This window comes from Bombina bombina, chromosome 7, assembly GCF_027579735.1.
Source record: "Bombina bombina isolate aBomBom1 chromosome 7, aBomBom1.pri, whole genome shotgun sequence".
In the NCBI taxonomy this organism is placed as follows: domain Eukaryota; kingdom Metazoa; phylum Chordata; class Amphibia; order Anura; family Bombinatoridae; genus Bombina; species Bombina bombina.
The window spans coordinates 107,580,429-107,600,645 of NC_069505.1; the positions used below are offsets into that span (position 1 = coordinate 107,580,429).

The 20,217-nt window shown below is 41.2% G+C and overlaps 1 protein-coding gene across 2 annotated transcripts in view; it reads right to left on the reverse strand.

Annotated features, from left to right (window-relative positions):
• The window catches only part of TP53I11 (tumor protein p53 inducible protein 11), a 421,602-nt gene that overhangs the window by 365,734 nt on the left and 35,651 nt on the right, over positions 1-20,217 (reverse strand). Inside the window, exon 1 of one of the 2 annotated variants that reach the window (XM_053720239.1) lies at positions 17,672-17,755. The exons of the other annotated variant lie outside the window; for it this stretch is intronic. Within the exon in view, the coding sequence (XP_053576214.1) occupies positions 17,672-17,686 (15 nt within the window). The 5' untranslated portion in view covers positions 17,687-17,755. Of the gene's footprint in view, positions 1-17,671; positions 17,756-20,217 lie in introns of those variants that run through there. 2 annotated transcript variants of the gene reach the window in all.

The window sequence follows — 20,217 nt, forward strand, 5'->3', positions numbered from 1 at the left end:
AACAAAGCAGATTTAATCATAGAAGTAAAATGGAAACTTTTTTTAAAATGTTATGTTCTGTCTGAATCACAAAAGAAAATAATTTGGGTTGCATATCCCTTTAAAAGGTCCCCACACCGAATTACTCCTCTATTTAGTTTGTATTGTCATCCTGCAGTAATATCTCCTATGACCCCAATAATCAGCACCCCCACCCCATGGTATCTTGTAATAATCTCCACCTCCCAGCCTACTCATCTACCCCATGGTTCATCACACAACCCGGTCCCTTTTTCTGCCCAGTCCACATTTTTGCTCTAAATCCATAGCAAGACTACAGACTTCATGAATGAGTGTGTTTAGGAACAAACTGCTGGTGCAATTTGCATTTATTTACTGCACAATGAGCCCTTTCAATCTTCATATTTCAATGAAAAAAGATGTCATGATTTGTTCACTTCTAAGCAGACATCTGCTGTTATACGGTTAATGAAACACATCTGATTTTAAGAAGAAAAAATAGATTCAAATACAAAAGGAGAAATAGAAAAGTCAATTTTAAATAAAAACACCAGATGATGTTGACAAGTTACTGAATGCTGAATACAAATAGATAGGTGCTAGAACTGGAAGTTTTGAAGCCATATGTCACAGAATATATCAAACGCTCTCAAATGCTTAAAGGGAGTTGAAAAAAAAAAATTCTTTTGTGATTAAGATAGAGAATGACATTTTAAGCAACTTTCTAATTTACTCCTATTATCACATTTTCTTTATTCTCTTGCTATCTTTATTTGAAATGCAAGAATGTAAGTTTAGATGCCAAAACCATTTTTGGTTAACAACCTGGGTTGTCCTTGCTGATGGGTGATAAATTCATCCACCAATAAAAAAGTGCTGTCCAGAGTCTGAACCAAAAAAAAAAACTTAGATGCCTTCTTTTTCAAATAAAGATAGCAAGAGAACGAAGAAAAATTGATAATAGGAGTAAATTAGAAAGTTGCTTGAAATTGCATGCTCTATCTGAATCAAATTGTGGGTTCAGTGTCCCTTTAATTTATGATTCAGATAGAGTGAACAATTAAAAAAAAAAAAAAAAAAAAAAAAAAAAAAACTTTCCCATTGACGCTTATCATAAAAAAGTACTTTGCTCCTTTGGTGTCCATTGTTGAGAATCAGGTAGGTAGGCTCAGGAGTGTGCCCATGTCTAGAGCACTATATGGCATCAGATTTGCAAGAATACTTTTAACAGTGTTATACACTGAATAAATATGGCTACCATCTGGTGCTTAAAAGCATTCTTAAAAGGGACACACAAATTTTAAGCAACTTTCTAATTTACTCCTATTATCAATTTTTCTTTGTTCTCTTGCTATCTTTATTTGAAAAAGAAAGTCCAGAACCCTGGACAGCACTTGTTTATTGGTGGATGAATTTATCCACCAATCAGCAAGAACAACCCAGGTTGTTCACCAAAAATGGGCCAGCATCGAAACTTATATTCTTGCATTTCAAATGAAGATACCAAGAGAATAAAGAAAATTTGCTAATAGGAGTAAATTAGAAAGTTGCTTAAAATTGCATGCTCTATCTGAATCACAAAAGAAAAAATGTGGGTTCAGTGTCCCTTTAATAATAAACTGCTGGCATATAGTGCTCCCTACCTAGGTATTCTCTTCATCAGTGAATATCATACAAAGTAAAAATAGTAAAGTCAATTTTTTTTTTTAATATATATATATTTTGCACTCTAGCTGAATCATGAAAGAAAACAATTTAGGTTGTATGTCTCTTTAAAAGACATAAGTCGCAACTAAAAACTCATAATTCAGAGTACAATAAAATAAAAAAAGAAATTAAAAAAGTAACACATATGGAAATGAGTTCAGAAGCGTTTAAAGGGACAGTAAAGTAAAAACTTAACTTTCATGATTCAGATAGAGCATGCAATTTTAAACAACTTTCCAATTTACTTCTGTTTTTAATAAAAGATAAGAAGAGAACGAAGAAAATTTGATGAGTAAAACTAGGTAGGCTCAAAAAAAGCTCAGGAGTGTGCACGTGTCGTTAGTACTCTATGGTAGTGTTTTGCAACTTTAATTATAGCTTTGTTATACAATGTTGCAAAACACTGCTGCCATAGAGTACTAAAGACATATTATTATTATTATTATAGTCATATTATATTGTTTTACTTTAAGGTTGTTTTTTGGGGTTGTTTTTTTAAAAAACAAAACAAAAACCACAAAAAAAAAAAAAACACAACCTTGGGCTAAGAATGGAGAATAGAGGGCTTTAATAAAAACAAAACTAATAGTTTCTTGTATATCTGTCCAGGCTAAAGGTGTCTCCTGTGTACAAAACAGCAGAATCTGTTCAGCATACAGATGTCACATCCATTAACCCATTCCTGAATAAATAATTTATAACTTCCCTTCCTTGCACGTCTGGTTGTGGTTACCAGCCAGGCATGAAGACACAACGCCCAGCTTCCTACAGCGTTATCCGCAAAAACAGCAAGGTATGAGAAAAACACGATTGTGAACTTCCAGGAAGTGACCTGCATGCAACAGAGAAAGAAGTTTCAGGTCCTGAAATAGCTCGTATTCCGGTAACCGATACCTCAGGAAAAAAAGAGTTTATTCACACAGTGCATACCCTGTGCTTCTGAAGCAGAACTACACATTTACTAGCTTATTAGAAATAGTCTAAATATCCTTGTTTCCATAAGCAAAATATGCAAAGAAAAAAACAAAAAATGAAAGGTGACATTCTAGAATATCAGTGTCCAAGAAATTTGTACTTGGCTGGAAATGTCCACTCGTCCTGGACTGGTAAGGACTTGCAGAGGATGGGTAAAGAATTGGATTTTTTGATATTTGGAGGACAAATAACTCTCCTCCAATCTAGGAAATTATTCCAGCCTTGTATGTATAGATATATATACACACATATATATATATATATATATATATATATAGTGGATATAAAAAGTCTACACACCCCTGTTAAAATGTCAGGTTTCTGTGATGTAAAAAAATGAGACAAAGATAAGTCATTTCAGAACTTTTTCCACCTTTAATATGAACTTTAAACTGTACAACTCAATTGAAAACCAAACTGAAACCTTCTAACTGGAGGGAAGTAAAAATAAAAAAACTAAAATAATATGGTATTTATAACTGGGGATGTAGCTGTGTTTAGAATTAAGCAATCACATTCAAAATCATGTTAAATAGGAGTCAGTACACACCTGTCATCATTTAAAGTGCCTCTGATTAACCCCAAATAAAGTTCAGCTGTTCTAGTAGGTCTTTCCTGACATTTTGTTAGTCGCATCCTACAGCAAAAGCCATGGTCCGCAGAGAGCTTCTAAAGCATCAGAGGGATCTCACTGTTAAAAGATATCAGTCAGGAGAAGGGTACAAAATAATTTTCAAGGCATTAGATATACCATGGAACACAGTGAAGACAGTCATCAAGTGGAGAAAATATGTGGCAACAGTGACATTACCAAGAACTGGTCGTCCCTACAAAATTGATGAAAAGACGAGAAGAAAACTAGTCTGGGAGGCTGCCAAGAGGCCTACAGCAAAATTAAAGGAGCTGCAGGAATATCTGGCAAGTACTGGCTGTGTGGTGCATGTGACAACAATCGCCCGTATTCTTCATATGTCTGGGCTATGGGGTAGAGTGGCAAGACGTAAGCCTTTTCTTACGAAAAAAAACATCCAAGCCAGGCTAAATTTTGCAAAAAAGGAAATTTATGCTTACCTGATAAATTGATTTCTTCTACGATACAAGTCCATGGATTTCATCCTTATTTGTGCGATATTATCATCCTGCTAACAGGAAGTAGCAAAGAGCACCACATCAGAGCTGTATATATAGCTCCTCCCTTCCCCTCCACCCCCAGTCATTCGACCGAAGGTTATAGGAAGAGAAAGGAAAAGCTAAAAGGTGCAGAGGTGACTGAAGTTATAAATAATAAAAACATAAATTTCCTTTTCTTCTACAAGATACGAGTCCACGGATTTCATCCTTACGTGTGGAATACAATACCAAAGCAACAGGACACGGATGAAAGAGAGGGACAAGACACAGACCTAAACGGAAGACACCACTGCTTGAAGAACTTTTCTCCCAAAAACAGCCTCAGAAGAAGCAAAAGTATCAAATTTGGAAAATTTGGAAAAAGTATGAAGGGACGACCAAGTCGAAGCCTTACAAATCTGTTCAACAGATGCATCGTTTTTAAAAGCCCATGTGGAAGCCACAGCCCTAGTAGAATGAGCCGTAATTCTTTCAGGAGGCTGCTGTCCAGCAGTCTCATATGCCAGACGGATGATACTTCTCAGCCAAAAAGAAAGAGAGGTAGCCGTAGCTTCCTGACCCCTACGCTTTCCAGAATAAAAAATGAAGATGATTGATGGAAATCCTTAGTTGCCTGAAAGTAAAATTTTAAGGCACAGACCACGTCCAAGTTATGTAACAGACGCTCCTTCTTGGAAGAAGGATTAGGACACAATGAAGGAACAATACATTTCCCGATTAATATTCTTATTCTAAGCAACCTTAGGAAGAAATCCAGGTTTGGTACGTAAAACCACCTTATCAGAATGAAAAATGAGATAAGGTGAATCACACTGTAACGCTGAAAGCTCAGAAACTCGTTGAGCAGAAGAAATAGCAACCAAAAACAGAACTTTCCAAGATAATTTTATATCTATGGAATGTAAAGGTTCAAACGGAACCCCTTGAAGAACTCTAAGAACTAAATTCAAACTCCAGGGAGGAGTAATTGGTCTAAATACAGGCTTAATTCTGGTTAGAGCCTGACAAAAAGACTGAACATTTGGCACATCTGCCAAACGATTGTGAAACAAAATTGACAACGCAGAAATTTGTCCCTTTAAGGAACTAGCTAATAAGCCTTTCTCCAATCCTTCTTGGAGAAAAGACAGAATCCTAACTTTACTCCATGAGTAGCCCTTGGATTCACAAAAATAAAGATATTTACGCCATATGTTATGATAGATTTTTCTAGTGACAGGCTTTCTAGCCTGTATCAAAGTACTGATAACAGAATCAGAGAATCCTCGCTTCGATAAAATCAAGTGTTCAATCTCCACGCAGTCAGCTGCAGAGAAGTTAGATTTGGATGTTGGAAAGGACCTTGAATGAGAAGGTCCTGTCTCAAAGGAAGTTTCCACGGTGGTAGTGAAGACATGTCCACTAGATCCGCATACCAAGTCCTGCGTGGCCACGCAGGCGCTATCGGGATCACCAAAGCTCTCTCCTGTTTGATTCTAGCAATCACACGTGGAAGGAGAAGAAACGTTGGAAACACATAAGCTAGGCTGAACGACCAAGGCATCTATCAGTTCGGCCTGGGGATCCTTCGACCTGGATCCGTATCTTGGAAGCTTGGCATTCTGTCGAGAGGCCATCAGATCCAATTCCGGTTTGCCCCATCGGAGAATCAATGAGGCAAATACCTCCGGGTGGAGTACCCACTCCCCCGGATGAAAAATCTGTCTGCTTAGAAAATCCGCCTCCCAGTTCTCTACTCCTGGTATATGGATTGCTGACAGATGACAAAAGTGGGCCTCCGCCCAACGGATTATCTTGGATACCTCTCTCATCGCTAAGGAACTCCTTGTTACCCCCTGATTTTTGATATAGGCCACAGTCGTGATGTTGTCCGACTAGAATCTGATGAATTTGGCCGAAACCATACAAAACAGAATTTATGTTTACCTGATAAATTTCTTTCTCCTACGGTGTATCCGGTCCACGGCTTCATCCTTACTTGTGGGATATTCTCTTCCCCTACAGGAAGTGGCAAAGAGAGCACACAGCAGAGCTGTCCATATAGCTCCCCTCAGGCTCCGCCCCCCCAGTCATTCGACCGACGGTTAGGAGAAAAAGGAGAACCATAAGGTGCAGTGGTGACTGTAGTTTACAAAAAATAAATTTAAACCTGACCAAAATGCCAGGGCGGGCCGTGGACCGGATACACCGTAGGAGAAAGAAATTTATCAGGTAAACATAAATTCTGTTTTCTCCTACATTGGTGTATCCGGTCCACGGCTTCATCCTTACTTGTGGGAACCAATACCAAGGCTTTAGGACACGGATGAAGGGAGGGAACAAGTCAGGTAACCTAAACGGAAGGCACCACTGCTTGCAAAACCTTTCTCCCAAAAATAGCCTCAGAAGAAGCAAAAGTAATGAATTTGTAAAATTTGGCAAACGCATGCAGTGAAGACCAAGTCGCTGCCTTACAAATCTGTTCAACAGAAGCCTCATTCTTGGAAGCCCATGTGGAAGCCCCAGCTCTAGTAGAGTGAGCTGTAATTCGTTCAGGAGGCTGCCTTCCAGCAGTCTCATAAGCCAACCGGATGATGCTTTTCAGCCAGAAAGACAGAGAGGTCGCAGTCGCCTTTTGACTTCTCCTCTTGCCAGAATAGACGACAAACAAGGACGATGTTTGTCTGAAGCCTTTAGTTGCTTTTAGATAAAACTTTAAAGCACAAACCCCATCAAGATGGTGTAACAGACGTTCCTTGTTAGAAACTGGATTAGGACACAGAAGGAACAACTATTTCCTGGTTGATATTCTTATTGGAAACCACTTTTGGAAGAAAACCAGGTTTGGTACGTAAAACGACCTTATCTGTATGAAACACCAGATAGGGTGAATTACACTGCAAAGCAGACAATTCAGAAACTCTTCTAGCAGAATAGCTACAAAAAAAACAAAAACTTTCCAAGATAGTAACTTAATATCTATGGAATGTAGAGGTTCAAACGGAACCCCTTGAAGAACTGAAAGAACTAAATTTAGACTCCATGGAGGAGCCACAGGTCTGTAGACAGGCTTGATTCTGACTAAAGCCTGTACAAACCCTGAATATCTGGCATGGCTGCCAGACGCTTGTGTAACCAGACAGAGCAGATATCTGTCCCTTAAAAGAACTAGCTGACAGACCTTTCTCCAATCCTTCTTGGAGAAAAGATAGTATCCTTGGAATCCTAATCTTACTCCATGAGTAACCCTTGGATTCGCACCAGCAAGATATTTCCGCCATATCTTATGGTAAATTTTCCTGGTGACAGGCTTTCTAGCCTGGATCAGAGTATCTATAACCGATTCCGAAACCCCACGTTTAGCTAGAATCAAGCGTTCAATCTCCAAGCAGTCAGTTGCAGAGAAACTAGGTTTGGATGTTCGAATCGACCTAGAATTAGAAGGTCCTGCCTCAAAGGCAGCTTCCATGGTGGAACCGATGACATATTCACCAGGTCTGCATACCAAGTCCTGCGTGGTCACGCAGGAGCTATTAGAAGAATTACTGAAGCCTTCTCCTGCTTGATACTGGCTACTAGCTGGGGGAGAAGGGGAAACGGTGGAAAGACATAAGCTAGATTGAACGACCAAGGCGCTACTAAGGTATCTACCAATGTCGTCTTGGGATCCCTGGACCTGGACCCGTAACGTGTACTTTGAAGTTCTGACGTGACGCCATCAGATCCAGATCTGTAATGCCCCATAGCTGGGTCAGCTGAGCAAAAAACCTCCGGGTGGAGTTCCCACTCCCCCGGATGGAAAGTCTGAAGACTCAGATAATCCGCTTCCCAGTTGTCCACTCCTGGGATGTGAATTGCTGATAGATGGCAGGAGTGATCCTCTGCCCATTTGATGATCTTGGATACCTCCCTCATCGCCAGGGAACTCTTTGTTCCCCCCTGATGATTGATGTACGCAACAGTCGTCAAGTTGTCCGACTGAAAACTGATGAATTTGGCCTCCGCTAGTTGAGGCCATGCCTGGAGCGCATTGAATATCACTCTCAATTCCAAAATGTTTATCAGGAGAAGAAATTCTTCCCGAGACCATAGACCCTGAACCTTCAGGGACTTCCAGACCGCGCCCCAGCCTAAGAGGCTGGCGTCGGTCGTGACAATGATCCACTCCGGTCTTCGGAAACTCATTCCCTGAGACAGGTGATCCTGAGACAACCACCAGAGGAGTGAGTCTCTGGTTTGCTGGTCCATCTGAATCTGGGGAGAAAAATCTGCATAATCCCCATTTCATTGTTTGAGCATGCACAGTTGCAATGGTCTTAAATGAATTCGAGCAAAAGGAACCACGTCCATTGCCGCAACCATAAGTCCTGTTACCTCCATGCACTGAGCTATGGAGGGTTGAGGAATGGATTGAAGAACTCGACAAGTGTTCAAAAGTTTTAGTTTCCTGACCTCTGTCAGAAAGATTTTCATTTCTACCGAGTCTATTATTGTTCCCAGGAAGGGAACCCTTGTGAACGGGGACAGAGAACTTTTTTCTATGTTCACCTTCCACCCGTGAGACCTTAGAAAGGCTAGAACAATGTCCGTATGAGCCCTTGCTTTGTGAAAAGACGACGCCTGTATTAAATGTCGTCTAGTTAAGGTGCTACTGCAATGCCCCTTGGCCTTAGCACCGCTAGAAGGGACCCTAGCACCTTTGTGAAAATTCTCGGAGCAGTGGCCAATCCGAAGGGAAGAGCCACGAACTGGTAATCCAAACGGTTTCCATTTGGAATGATGGAACTCTGAGTAATTGGTCTAGGATCTTTAAATCCAGAATTCCTTCCTTTTTGGGAACTACAAACAGGTTTGAGTAAAATCCCAGTCCTTGTTCTGCTGTTGGAACTGGGTTTATCACTCCCATTTTTAAAAAGGTACTCTACGCAATGTAAGAATGCCTGTCTCTCTATCTGGTCTAAAGATAAGCGAGACAAGTGGAACCTTCCCCTTGGAGGAAGGTCCTTGAATTCTAGAAGATACCCCTGAGAGACAATTTCTAGTGCCCAGGGGTCCGGAACATCTCTTGACCAGGCCTGAGCAAAGAGAGAAAATCTGCCCCCTACTAGATCCGGTCCCGGATCGGGGGCTACCCCTTCATGCTGTCTTGTAACACTACATACTCTTTACCACCCCCGTGGAGATGCTACTTGTTCAGAGTGGCAAAGAGAATGACTGGGGGGGCAGAGCCTGAGGGGAGCTATATGGACAGCTCTGCTGTGTGCTCTCTTTGCCACTTCCTGTAGGGGAAGAGAATATCCCACAAGTAAGGATGAAGCCGTGGACCGGATACACCAATGTAGGAGAAATATATACATACACACATGCACAGTATCTCACAAAAGTGAGTACACCCCTCACATTTTTGTAAATATTTTATTATATCTTTTCATGTGACAACACTGAAGAAACACTTTGCTACAATGTAAAGTAGTGAGTATACAGCCTGTATAACAGTGTAAATTTGCTGTCCCCTCAAAATAACTCCACACAGCAATTAATGTCTAAACCGTTTGCAACAAACGTGAGTACACCCCTAAGTGGAAATGTCCAAATTGGACCCAAAGTGTCAATATTTTGTGTGGCCACCATTATTTTCCAGCACTGCCTTAACCCTCTTGGGCATGGAGTTCACCAGAGCTTCACAGGAGTCCTCTTCCACTCGTTTATGACGACATCACGGAGCTAGTGGATGTTAGAGACCTTGGGCTCCCCAATCTTCTGTTTGAGAATGCCCCACAGATGCTCAATAAGGGTTTAGATCAGGAGATATGCTTGGCCAGTCCATCACCTTTACCCTCAGCTTCTTTAGCAAGGCAGTGGTCATCTTGGAGGTGTGTTTGGGTTCGTTATCTTTGAATACTGCCCTGCAGCCCAGTCTCCGAAGGGAGCAGATCATGCTCTGCTTCAGTATGTCGCAGTACATGTTGGCATTCATGGTTCCCTCAATGAACTGTAGCTCCCCAGTGCCAGCAGCACTTATGCAGGCCCAGACCATGACAATGCCACCACCATGCTTGACTGTAGGCAAGACACATTTGTCTTTGTACTCCTTACCTGGTTGCCGCCACACATGCTTGACACCATCTGAACCACATAAGTTTATCTTGGTCTCATCTCATCGGACCACAGGACATGGTTCTAGTAATCCATGTCCTTAGTCTGCATGTCTTCAGCAAACTGTTTGCGGGCTTTCTTGTGCATCATCTTTAGAAGAGGCTTCCTTCTAGGACGACAACCATGCAGATCAATTTGATGCAGTGTACAGCGTAAGGTCTGAGCACTGACAGGCTGAACTCCCCACCCCTTCAACCTCTGCAGCAATGCTGGCAGCACTCATACGTCTATTTCCCAAAGACAACCTCTGGATATGATGCTGAGCACGTGCACTCAACTTCTTTGGTCGACCATGACGAGGCCTGTTCTGAGTGGACCCTGTCCTGGGAAACCGCTGTATGGTCTTGCCCACCGTGTTGCAGCTCAGTTTCAGGGTCTTGGCAGTCTTCTTCTAGCCTAGGCCATCTTTATGTAGAGCAACAATTATTTTTTTCAGATCCTCAAAGCGTTCTTTGCCATGAGGCGACATGTTGAACTTCCAGTGACCAGTATGAGAGTGTGAGAGCGATAACACCAAATTTTAACACACCTGCTCCCCATTCACACCTGAGACCTTATAACACTAACGAGTCGCATGACATCGGGAAGGAAAAATGGCTAATTGGGCCCAATTTGGACATTTCCACTAAGGGGTGTACTCACTTTTGTTGCCAACGGTTTAGACATTAATGGCTGTGTGTTGAGTTATTTTGAGGGGACAGCAAATTTACACTGTTATACAGACTGTATACTCACTACTTTACATTGTAGCAAAGTATCATTTCTTCAGTGTTGTCGCATGAAAAGATATAACAAAATATTTACAAAAAAATATATACATACACATATACACACACACACACACACAGAAGAAAACAGCACTCACTGGAAAAGATGTCCTTTATTCAAGCGACGCTTCGGGGCATACACCCCTTCATCAGACCAACAGAACACATGTGAATACTAAACTTAAAGTGAAAGTTTTCACCTCTTAGCCAATAGACGTGCGGTAAATCCGGCTCCCACGTCACCTCTTAGCAAAAAAATTTTTTAGCCATGGGCTGCTGTAGCAGCTAAAAACGCTGATCGATTGAAACAAATAAAGGAGCTTTCTACATGAAGTATCTTATACTTTATGAAAGTCCCCTTTATTTCTTTCAAAAGTCAATTCTAGCGTTTGTACAACACTAAGATTGACTTTCACTTTAAATACCATATAAGCCCCTTCCCCTATTGAAAAAAAAACCGCCAAAGAAGTAGCCATAGCAACCTGAATACACATAACTAGAAAAACAAGAAAAAACGAAGCAGAATCTGTTTTACATGTCATTGTATACAAAGTGTCAAATACAGGTGTTGTATTACAGTATGACAATATTCAGAGAAACCGTGTGTCCCATGGACATAAAAAAGTGCAAAAAGTGTGAGTGAATGTTATCCCATAATAATCTATTGTATCCCATAATAGTACAAAACTCATTTGATTCGGATAGAGCATGCAATTTTTTTCATTTTTCCCCATTTATTTCTAGTCAAATTTGCTTTATTCTCTTGGTGTCCTTTGTTGAAGAGTAAAGCTAGGTTGTCGGATACAAGTTTTGAATCTAGATGTATAGCAGCAGTGTTTGCAACTATGTATAACATTGCTATAAACAAGGTTGCAAAAACAGCTGCCATATGGCACGCTCCAGAGTTCACATAGGATTATTCTTTAACAAAGGCGTTTCATTTTGACTTTTTTTTACTAATTTTGGTTGTCCCTTTAATCTAATAAACAGAAAAACAGAATTTATGTTTACCTGATAAATTTCTTTCTCCAACGGTGTGTCCGGTCCACGGCGTCATCCTTACTTGTGGGATATTCTCTTCCCCAACAGGAAATGGCAAAGAGCCCAGCAAAGCTGGTCACATGATCCCTCCTAGGCTCCGCCTACCCCAGTCATTCGACCGACGTTAAGGAGGAATATTTGCATAGGAGAAACCATATGGTACCGTGGTGACTGTAGTTAAAGAAAATAAATTATCAGACCTGATTAAAAAACCAGGGCGGGCCGTGGACCGGACACACCGTTGGAGAAAGAAATTTATCAGGTAAACATAAATTCTGTTTTCTCCAACATAGGTGTGTCCGGTCCACGGCGTCATCCTTACTTGTGGGAACCAATACCAAAGCTTTAGGACACGGATGAAGGGAGGGAGCAAATCAGGTCACCTAAATGGAAGGCACCACGGCTTGCAAAACCTTTCTCCCAAAAATAGCCTCAGAAGAAGCAAAAGTATCAAACTTGTAAAATTTGGTAAAAGTGTGCAGTGAAGACCAAGTCGCTGCCCTACATATCTGATCAACAGAAGCCTCGTTCTTGAAGGCCCATGTGGAAGCCACAGCCCTAGTGGAATGAGCTGTGATTCTTTCGGGAGGCTGCCGTCCGGCAGTCTCGTAAGCCAATCTGATGATGCTTTTAATCCAAAAAGAGAGAGAGGTAGAAGTTGCTTTTTGACCTCTCCTTTTACCTGAATAAACAACAAACAAGGAAGATGTTTGTCTAAAATCCTTTGTAGCATCTAAATAGAATTTTAGAGCGCGAACAACATCCAAATTGTGCAACAAACGTTCCTTCTTTGAAACTGGTTTTGGACACAGAGAAGGTACGATAATCTCCTGGTTAATGTTTTTGTTAGAAACAACTTTTGGAAGAAAACCAGGTTTAGTACGTAAAACCACCTTATCTGCATGGAACACCAGATAAGGTGGAGAACACTGCAGAGCAGATAATTCTGAGACTCTTCTAGCAGAAGAAATCGCAACTAAAAACAAAACTTTCCAAGATAATAACTTAATATCAACGGAATGTAAGGGTTCAAACGGAACCCCCTGAAGAACTGAAAGAACTAAATTGAGACTCCAAGGAGGAGTCAAAGGTTTGTAAACAGGCTTGATTCTAACCAGAGCCTGAACAAAGGCTTGAACATCTGGCACAGCTGCCAGCTTTTTGTGAAGTAATACCGACAAGGCAGAAATCTGTCCCTTCAGGGAACTAGCAGATAATCCTTTTTCCAATCCTTCTTGAAGGAAGGATAGAATCCTAGGAATCTTAACCTTGTCCCAAGGGAATCCTTTAGATTCACACCAACAGATATATTTTTTCCAAATTTTGTGGTAAATCTTTCTAGTTACAGGCTTTCTGGCCTGAACAAGAGTATCGATAACAGAATCTGAGAATCCTCGCTTCGATAAAATCAAGCGTTCAATCTCCAAGCAGTCAGCTGGAGTGAAACCAGATTCGGATGTTCGAACGGACCCTGAACAAGAAGGTCTCGTCTCAAAGGTAGCTTCCAAGGTGGAGCCGATGACATATTCACCAGATCTGCATACCAAGTCCTGCGTGGCCACGCAGGAGCTATCAAGATCACCGACGCCCTCTCCTGATTGATCCTGGCTACCAGCCTGGGGATGAGAGGAAATGGCGGGAACACATAAGCTAGTTTGAAGGTCCAAGGTGCTACTAGTGCATCCACTAGAGCCGCCTTGGGATCCCTGGATCTGGCCCCGTAGCAAGGAACTTTGAAGTTCTGACGAGAAGCCATCAGATCCATGTCTGGAATGCCCCACAGGTGAGTGACTTGGGCAAAGATTTCCGGATGGAGTTCCCACTCCCCCGGATGCAATGTCTGACGACTCAGAAAATCCGCTTCCCAATTTTCCACTCCTGGGATGTGGATAGCAGACAGGTGGCAGGAGTGAGACTCCGCCCATAGAATGATTTTGGTCACTTCTTCCATCGCTAGGGAACTCCTTGTTCCCCCCTGATGGTTGATGTACGCAACAGTTGTCATGTTGTCTGATTGAAACCGTATGAACTTGGTCCTCGCTAGCCGAGGCCAGGCCTTGAGAGCATTGAATATCGCTCTCAGTTCCAGAATATTTATCGGTAGAAGAGATTCTTCCCGAGACCAAAGACCCTGAGCTTTCAGGGATCCCCAGACCGCGCCCCAGCCCATCAGACTGGCGTCGGTCGTGACAATGACCCACTCTGGTCTGCGGAACGTCATCCCTTGAGACAGATTGTCCAGGGACAGCCACCAACGGAGTGAATCTCTGGTCCTCTGATTTACTTGTATCTTCGGAGACAAGTCTGTATAGTCCCCATTCCACTGACTGAGCATGCACAGTTGTAATGGTCTTAGATGAATGCGCGCAAAAGGAACTATGTCCATCGCCGCTACCATCAACCCGATCACTTCCATGCACTGAGCTATGGAAGGAAGAGGAACGGAATGAAGTATCCGACAAGAGTCTAGAAGTTTTGTTTTTCTGGCCTCTGTTAGAAAGATCCTCATTTCTAAAGAGTCTATAATTGTTCCCAAGAAGGGAACCCTTGTTGACGGGGATAGAGAACTCTTTTCCACGTTCACTTTCCAGCCGTGAGATCTGAGAAAGGCCAGGACAATGTCCGTGTGAGCCTTTGCTTGAGGAAGGGACGACGCTTGAATCAGAATGTCGTCCAGGTAAGGTACTACTGCAATGCCCCTTGGTCTTAGCACCGCTAGAAGGGAGCCTAGTACCTTTGTGAAAATCCTTGGAGCAGTGGCTAATCCGAAAGGAAGCGCCACGAACTGGTAATGTTTGTCCAGGAATGCAAACCTTAGGAACCGATGATGTTCCTTGTGGATAGGAATATGTAGATACGCATCCTTTAAATCCACCGTGGTCATGAATTGACCCTCCTGGATGGAAGGAAGAATAGTTCGAATGGTTTCCATCTTGAAAGATGGAACCTTGAGAAACTTGTTTAAGATCTTGAGATCTAAGATTGGTCTGAACGTTCCCTCTTTTTTGGGAACTATGAACAGATTGGAGTAGAACCCCATCCCTTGTTCTCTTAGGGGAACAGGATGAATCACTCCCATTTTTAACAGGTCTTCTACACAATGTAAGAACGCCTGTCTTTTTATGTGGTCTGAAGACAACTGAGACCTGTGGAACCTCCCCCTTGGGGGAAGTCCCTTGAATTCCAGAAGATAACCCTGGGAGACTATTTCTAGCGCCCAAGGATCCAGAACATCTCTTGCCCAAGCCTGAGCGAAGAGAGAGAGTCTGCCCCCCACCAGATCCGGTCCCGGATCGGGGGCCAATATTTCATGCTGTCTTGGTAGTAGTGGCAGGCTTCTTGGCCTGCTTTCCCTTGTTCCAGCCTTGCATTGGTCTCCAAGCTGGCTTGGCTTGAGAAGTATTACCCTCTTGCTTAGAGGACGTAGCACTTTGGGCTGGTCCGTTTTTACGAAAGGGACGAAAATTGGGTCTATTTTTCGCCTTGAAAGGCCGATCCTGAGGAAGGGCGTGGCCCTTACCCCCAGTGATATTCGAGATAATCTCTTTCAAGTCAGGGCCAAACAGCGTTTTCCCCTTGAAAGGAATGTTTAGTAGCTTGTTCTTGGAAGACGCGTCAGCCGACCAAGATTTCAACCAAAGCGCTCTGCGCGCCACAATAGCAAACCCAGAATTCTTAGCCGCTAACCTAGCCAATTGCAAAGTGGCGTCTAGGGTGAAAGAATTAGCCAATTTGAGAGCATTGATTCTGTCCATAATCTCCTCATAAGGAGGAGAATCACTATCGAGCGCCTTTATCAGTTCATCAAACCAGAAACATGCGGCTGTAGTGACAGGGACAATGCATGAAATTGGTTGTAGAAGGTAACCCTGCTGAACAAACATCTTTTTAAGCAAACCTTCTAATTTTTTATCCATAGGATCTTTGAAAGCACAACTATCCTCTATGGGTATAGTGGTGCGTTTGTTTAAAGTAGAAACCGCTCCCTCGACCTTGGGGACTGTCTGCCATAAGTCCTTTCTGGGGTCGACCATAGGAAACAATTTTTTAAATATGGGGGGAGGGACGAAAGGAATACCGGGCCTTTCCCATTCTTTATTAACAATGTCCGCCACCCGCTTGGGTATAGGAAAAGCTTCTGGGAGCTCCGGCACCTCTAGGAACTTGTCCATTTTACATAGTTTCTCTGGGATGACCAACTTTTCACAATCATCCAGAGTGGATAATACCTCCTTAAGCAGAATGCGGAGATGTTCCAACTTAAATTTAAATGCAATTACATCAGGTTCAGCCTGTTGAGAAATGTTCCCTGAATCAGTAATTTCTCCCTCAGACAAAACCTCCCTGGCCCCCTCAGATTGGGTTAGGGGCCCTTCAGAGATATTAATATCAGCGTCGTCATGCTCTTCAGTAACTAAAACAGAGCAGCCACGCTTACGCTGACAAGGGTTCATTTTGGCTAAAATGTTTTTGACAGAATTATCCATTACAGCCGTTAATTGTTGCATAGTAAGCAGTATTGGCGCGCTAGATGTACTAGGGGCCTCCTGAGTGGGCAAGACTCGTGTAGACGAAGGAGGGAATGATGCAGTACCATGCTTACTCCCCTCACTTGAGGAATCATCTTGGGCATCATTGTCATTATCACATAAATCACATTTATTTAAATGAACAGGAATTCTGGCTTCCCCACATTCAGAACACAGTCTATCTGGTAGTTCAGACATGTTAAACAGGCATAAACTTGATAATAAAGTACAAAAAACGTTTTAAAATAAAACCGTTACTGTCACTTTAAATTTTAAACTGAACACACTTTATTACTGCAATTGCGAAAAAACATGAAGGAATTGTACAAAATTCACCAAATTTTCACCACAGTGTCTTAAAGCCTTAAAAGTATTGCACACCAAATTTGGAAGCTTTAACCCTTAAAATAACGGAACCGGAGCCGTTTTAACACTTTAACCCCTTTACAGTCCCTGGTATCTGCTTTGCTGAGACCCAACCAAGCCCAAAGGGGAATACGATACCAAATGACGCCTTCAGAAAGTCTTTTCTAAGTATCAGAGCTCCTCTCACATGCGACTGCATGCCATGCCTCTCAAAAACAAGTGCGCCACACCGGCGCGAAAATGAGGCTCTGCTTATGCTTTGGGAAAGCCCCAGAGAAATAAGGTGTCTAATACAGTGCCTGCCGATATTATAATATCAATAAACCCAGATAAAATGATTCCTCAAAGCTAAATATGCTTTAAAACTGAATCGATTTAGCCCAGAAAAGTCTACAATCTTAATAAGCCCTTGTGAAGCCCTTATTTACCATCGTAATAAACATGGCTTACCGGATCCCATAGGGAAAAAATGACAGCTTCCAGCATTACATCGTCTTGTTAGAATGTGTCATACCTCAAGCAGCAAGAGACTGCACACTGTTCCCCCAACTGAAGTTAATTGCTCTCAACAGTCCTGTGTGGAACAGCCATGGATTTTAGTTACGGTGCTAAAATCATTTTCCTCATACAAACAGAAATCTTCATCTCTTTTCTGTTTCTGAGTAAATAGTACATACCAGCACTATTTTAAAATAACAAACTCTTGATTGAATAATAAAAACTACAGTTAAACACTAAAAAACTCTAAGCCATCTCCGTGGAGATGTTGCCTGTACAACGGCAAAGAGAATGACTGGGGTAGGCGGAGCCTAGGAGGGATCATGTGACCAGCTTTGCTGGGCTCTTTGCCATTTCCTGTTGGGGAAGAGAATATCCCACAAGTAAGGATGACGCCGTGGACCGGACACACCTATGTTGGAGAAATTGTATTTTAAAAAAATAATTACATTTAATATTCTACAACTATTTGTATGAAGCTCCCACACACCATACCCAAATAGCTCAAACAAAGATACTTACAAAGACCGCTATCATACCGCACCGCAAGAACAGACATACAAGTAATGCACAAGTTCTGAATAAGACCAAGTGCCGTGCATTGTGGGATTTCCTCTAACTGGTGTAGATAATGACCTCGGCACAAAAAGAAGAACGTGTAATTGGGTTTTGCACACGCACATTTCACACCACAATTATGATCTCTACTAGAGAGCAGGTGTCTTGCATGAGAAAGTCCTGATTTGGCACAAGGTCAAAATTCCCATACATGCTACATTGGCAACTCTCAGCAAAACAAACCCACAAACAAGTAAAAAAAACTCAAACCTCCTAAGGTCTGAGCATCCTGTACTTGTAGCTTTGTAGATGAAGTGTCGGTTTTAATTTTTAAAAATACATGTACAAAATTATTCTCAGGCTAATCTTTGCTCTGAGCAATGATTTATTAAGTGTTTAATGTCCCATTAAGTAGAATACCTAGGTAGGTAGCATGTCAGAGAACTATATGGTAGTAGTTTTGCAAGAATGTGTTTGAGTCCTACATGTCACAAGTGCTTGCACAATGTATAACATTGGTAAAAGAATTCTAGCAAAACTACTGCCATATATGGGCATACTCCTGAGCTTACTTACATGCTTTTCAATAAAGGAAACCAAAAGAACAAAAAAATGTGAATAGAAGGAAAGATTTTTTGTTTTGTTTTTTTGCACCTTAAAAGCTATACTGTTTTTTTTTTAGGTTTTTTTTATTTAAAGTCTAGAATAGATTTTTATTGTTTTAAAATATAGATAATCTCTTTATTACCCATTCCCCAGCTTTGCATAACCAACACTGTTATATTAATATACGTTTTACCTCTGATTACCTTGTATCTAAGCCTCTTCTGAAAGCCCCTGATCACATGACATTTTTATGTATTACCTATTGACTTGCATTTTATCCAATTAGTGCTGTGCTGACTCAAATAACTCCACGGGGGTGAGCACAATGTTATCTATATGGCCCACATGAACTAGCAGTCTCCTGTTGTGAAAAGCAAATAAAAAAGCATGTGATAAGAGGCTGTCTGTAGTGGCTTAGAAACAGGCAGTAATTTAGAGGTTTGAATTCTATAAAGTATATTAATATAACAATGTTGGTTGTGCAAAGTTGGGGAATGGATAGTAAAGGCGTTATCTTTTTTTAAACAACATCTTTAGTGTAGAATGTCCCTTTAATAAGAATCTGAATGCAGTCAAATTATTTATAGATATGGGTTTGCATAATTAGCTGTAAACTTGAACACTTATCTTTGTCTACTAGGCTGTGCTTCTTATGCAGCAACTCTTATAACATGAATTATTCATTTTGAGATAAAACACAAAAAGCCAGAGCTACCAATGTAAAATGGTTCCATAGAATCTAAAAAAGAAACAGATGAATGATAAGCTGGACAGAACACTTCGTTATATGAAACCCCAAGTTTTTCTTTCTAGATTCAGATTTTAAACAAGTTTCTAATTTACTTCTATTAGCAAATGTTCTTAGTTTGCTTGGTGTGTTTTGTTGAAAAGCAGGGACGTATGCTTAGAAGTCAACCCATTTCTGGGGCACTATTTGGCAGCAGTTTGGCAAGGATGTTATCCATTTTCAAGAGCATTAAATGGCAGCACAATTTCCTGCCACGCAGTGCTCCAGATAATAGAAGTAAATTGGAAACTTTTTTTAAAATGTTATGCTCTGTCTGAATCACAAAAGAAAAATGTTTGGGTTTCATGTCCCTTTAATGGAAATATAGCTTTAAAAAAAAAGGAATATGAAACCCAAACATTTTGTTTGGTAATTCAGATTTTTTTTTAAAAAAAGTTTCCAATTCACTTCTGTAATCACATTAGTTCCCATGGTATTCTTTGTTAAAGAGATACCTAGGTAGGTGGCTGGCAGAATACATGGCAGGAAATTGTGTTGCCATCTAGTGCTCTTGCAATTGGATAACATTTTTGCTAAACTGCTGCCATATAGTGCTTCAGACATGTGCACGCTCCTGATCTTACATCCCTGCTTTTCAACAAAACATACCAAGACAATGAAGAAAATTCGCTAATAAAAGTAAATTAGAAAGTTGTATAAAATTGCATGCCCTATCTGAATCACGAAAGAAAAAAGAAAAATGGGTTTCATGTCCCTTTAAGTTCTGTATCACACAGATGCTGAAAATTTCCAAAAGTAACATGTACCCCCCTATTTAAAAAAGCAGGAATGTAAAGCTTAGGAGCCGGACCATTTTTGGTTGAGAACCTGGGTTTCCCTTGCTTATTGGTTGGCTGAATGTAGTCAGCAATAAGAAAGCCCTATCCAGGGTGCTGAACCTAAAATGGGCCAGCTCCAAAGCTTTACATTCCTGCTTTTTTTTTAAAAAGATAGCAAGAGAACAAAGAAAAATTGATAATAGGAGTAAATTAGAAAGTTGCTTAAAATTGCATGCTCTATCTGAATCATGAAAGAAAAAAATTGGGTTTGGTATCCCTTTAATAAATAAGTAGAATTAGCAGTTTCCCTAATATACTGAAAAACACAGAAAATAAAA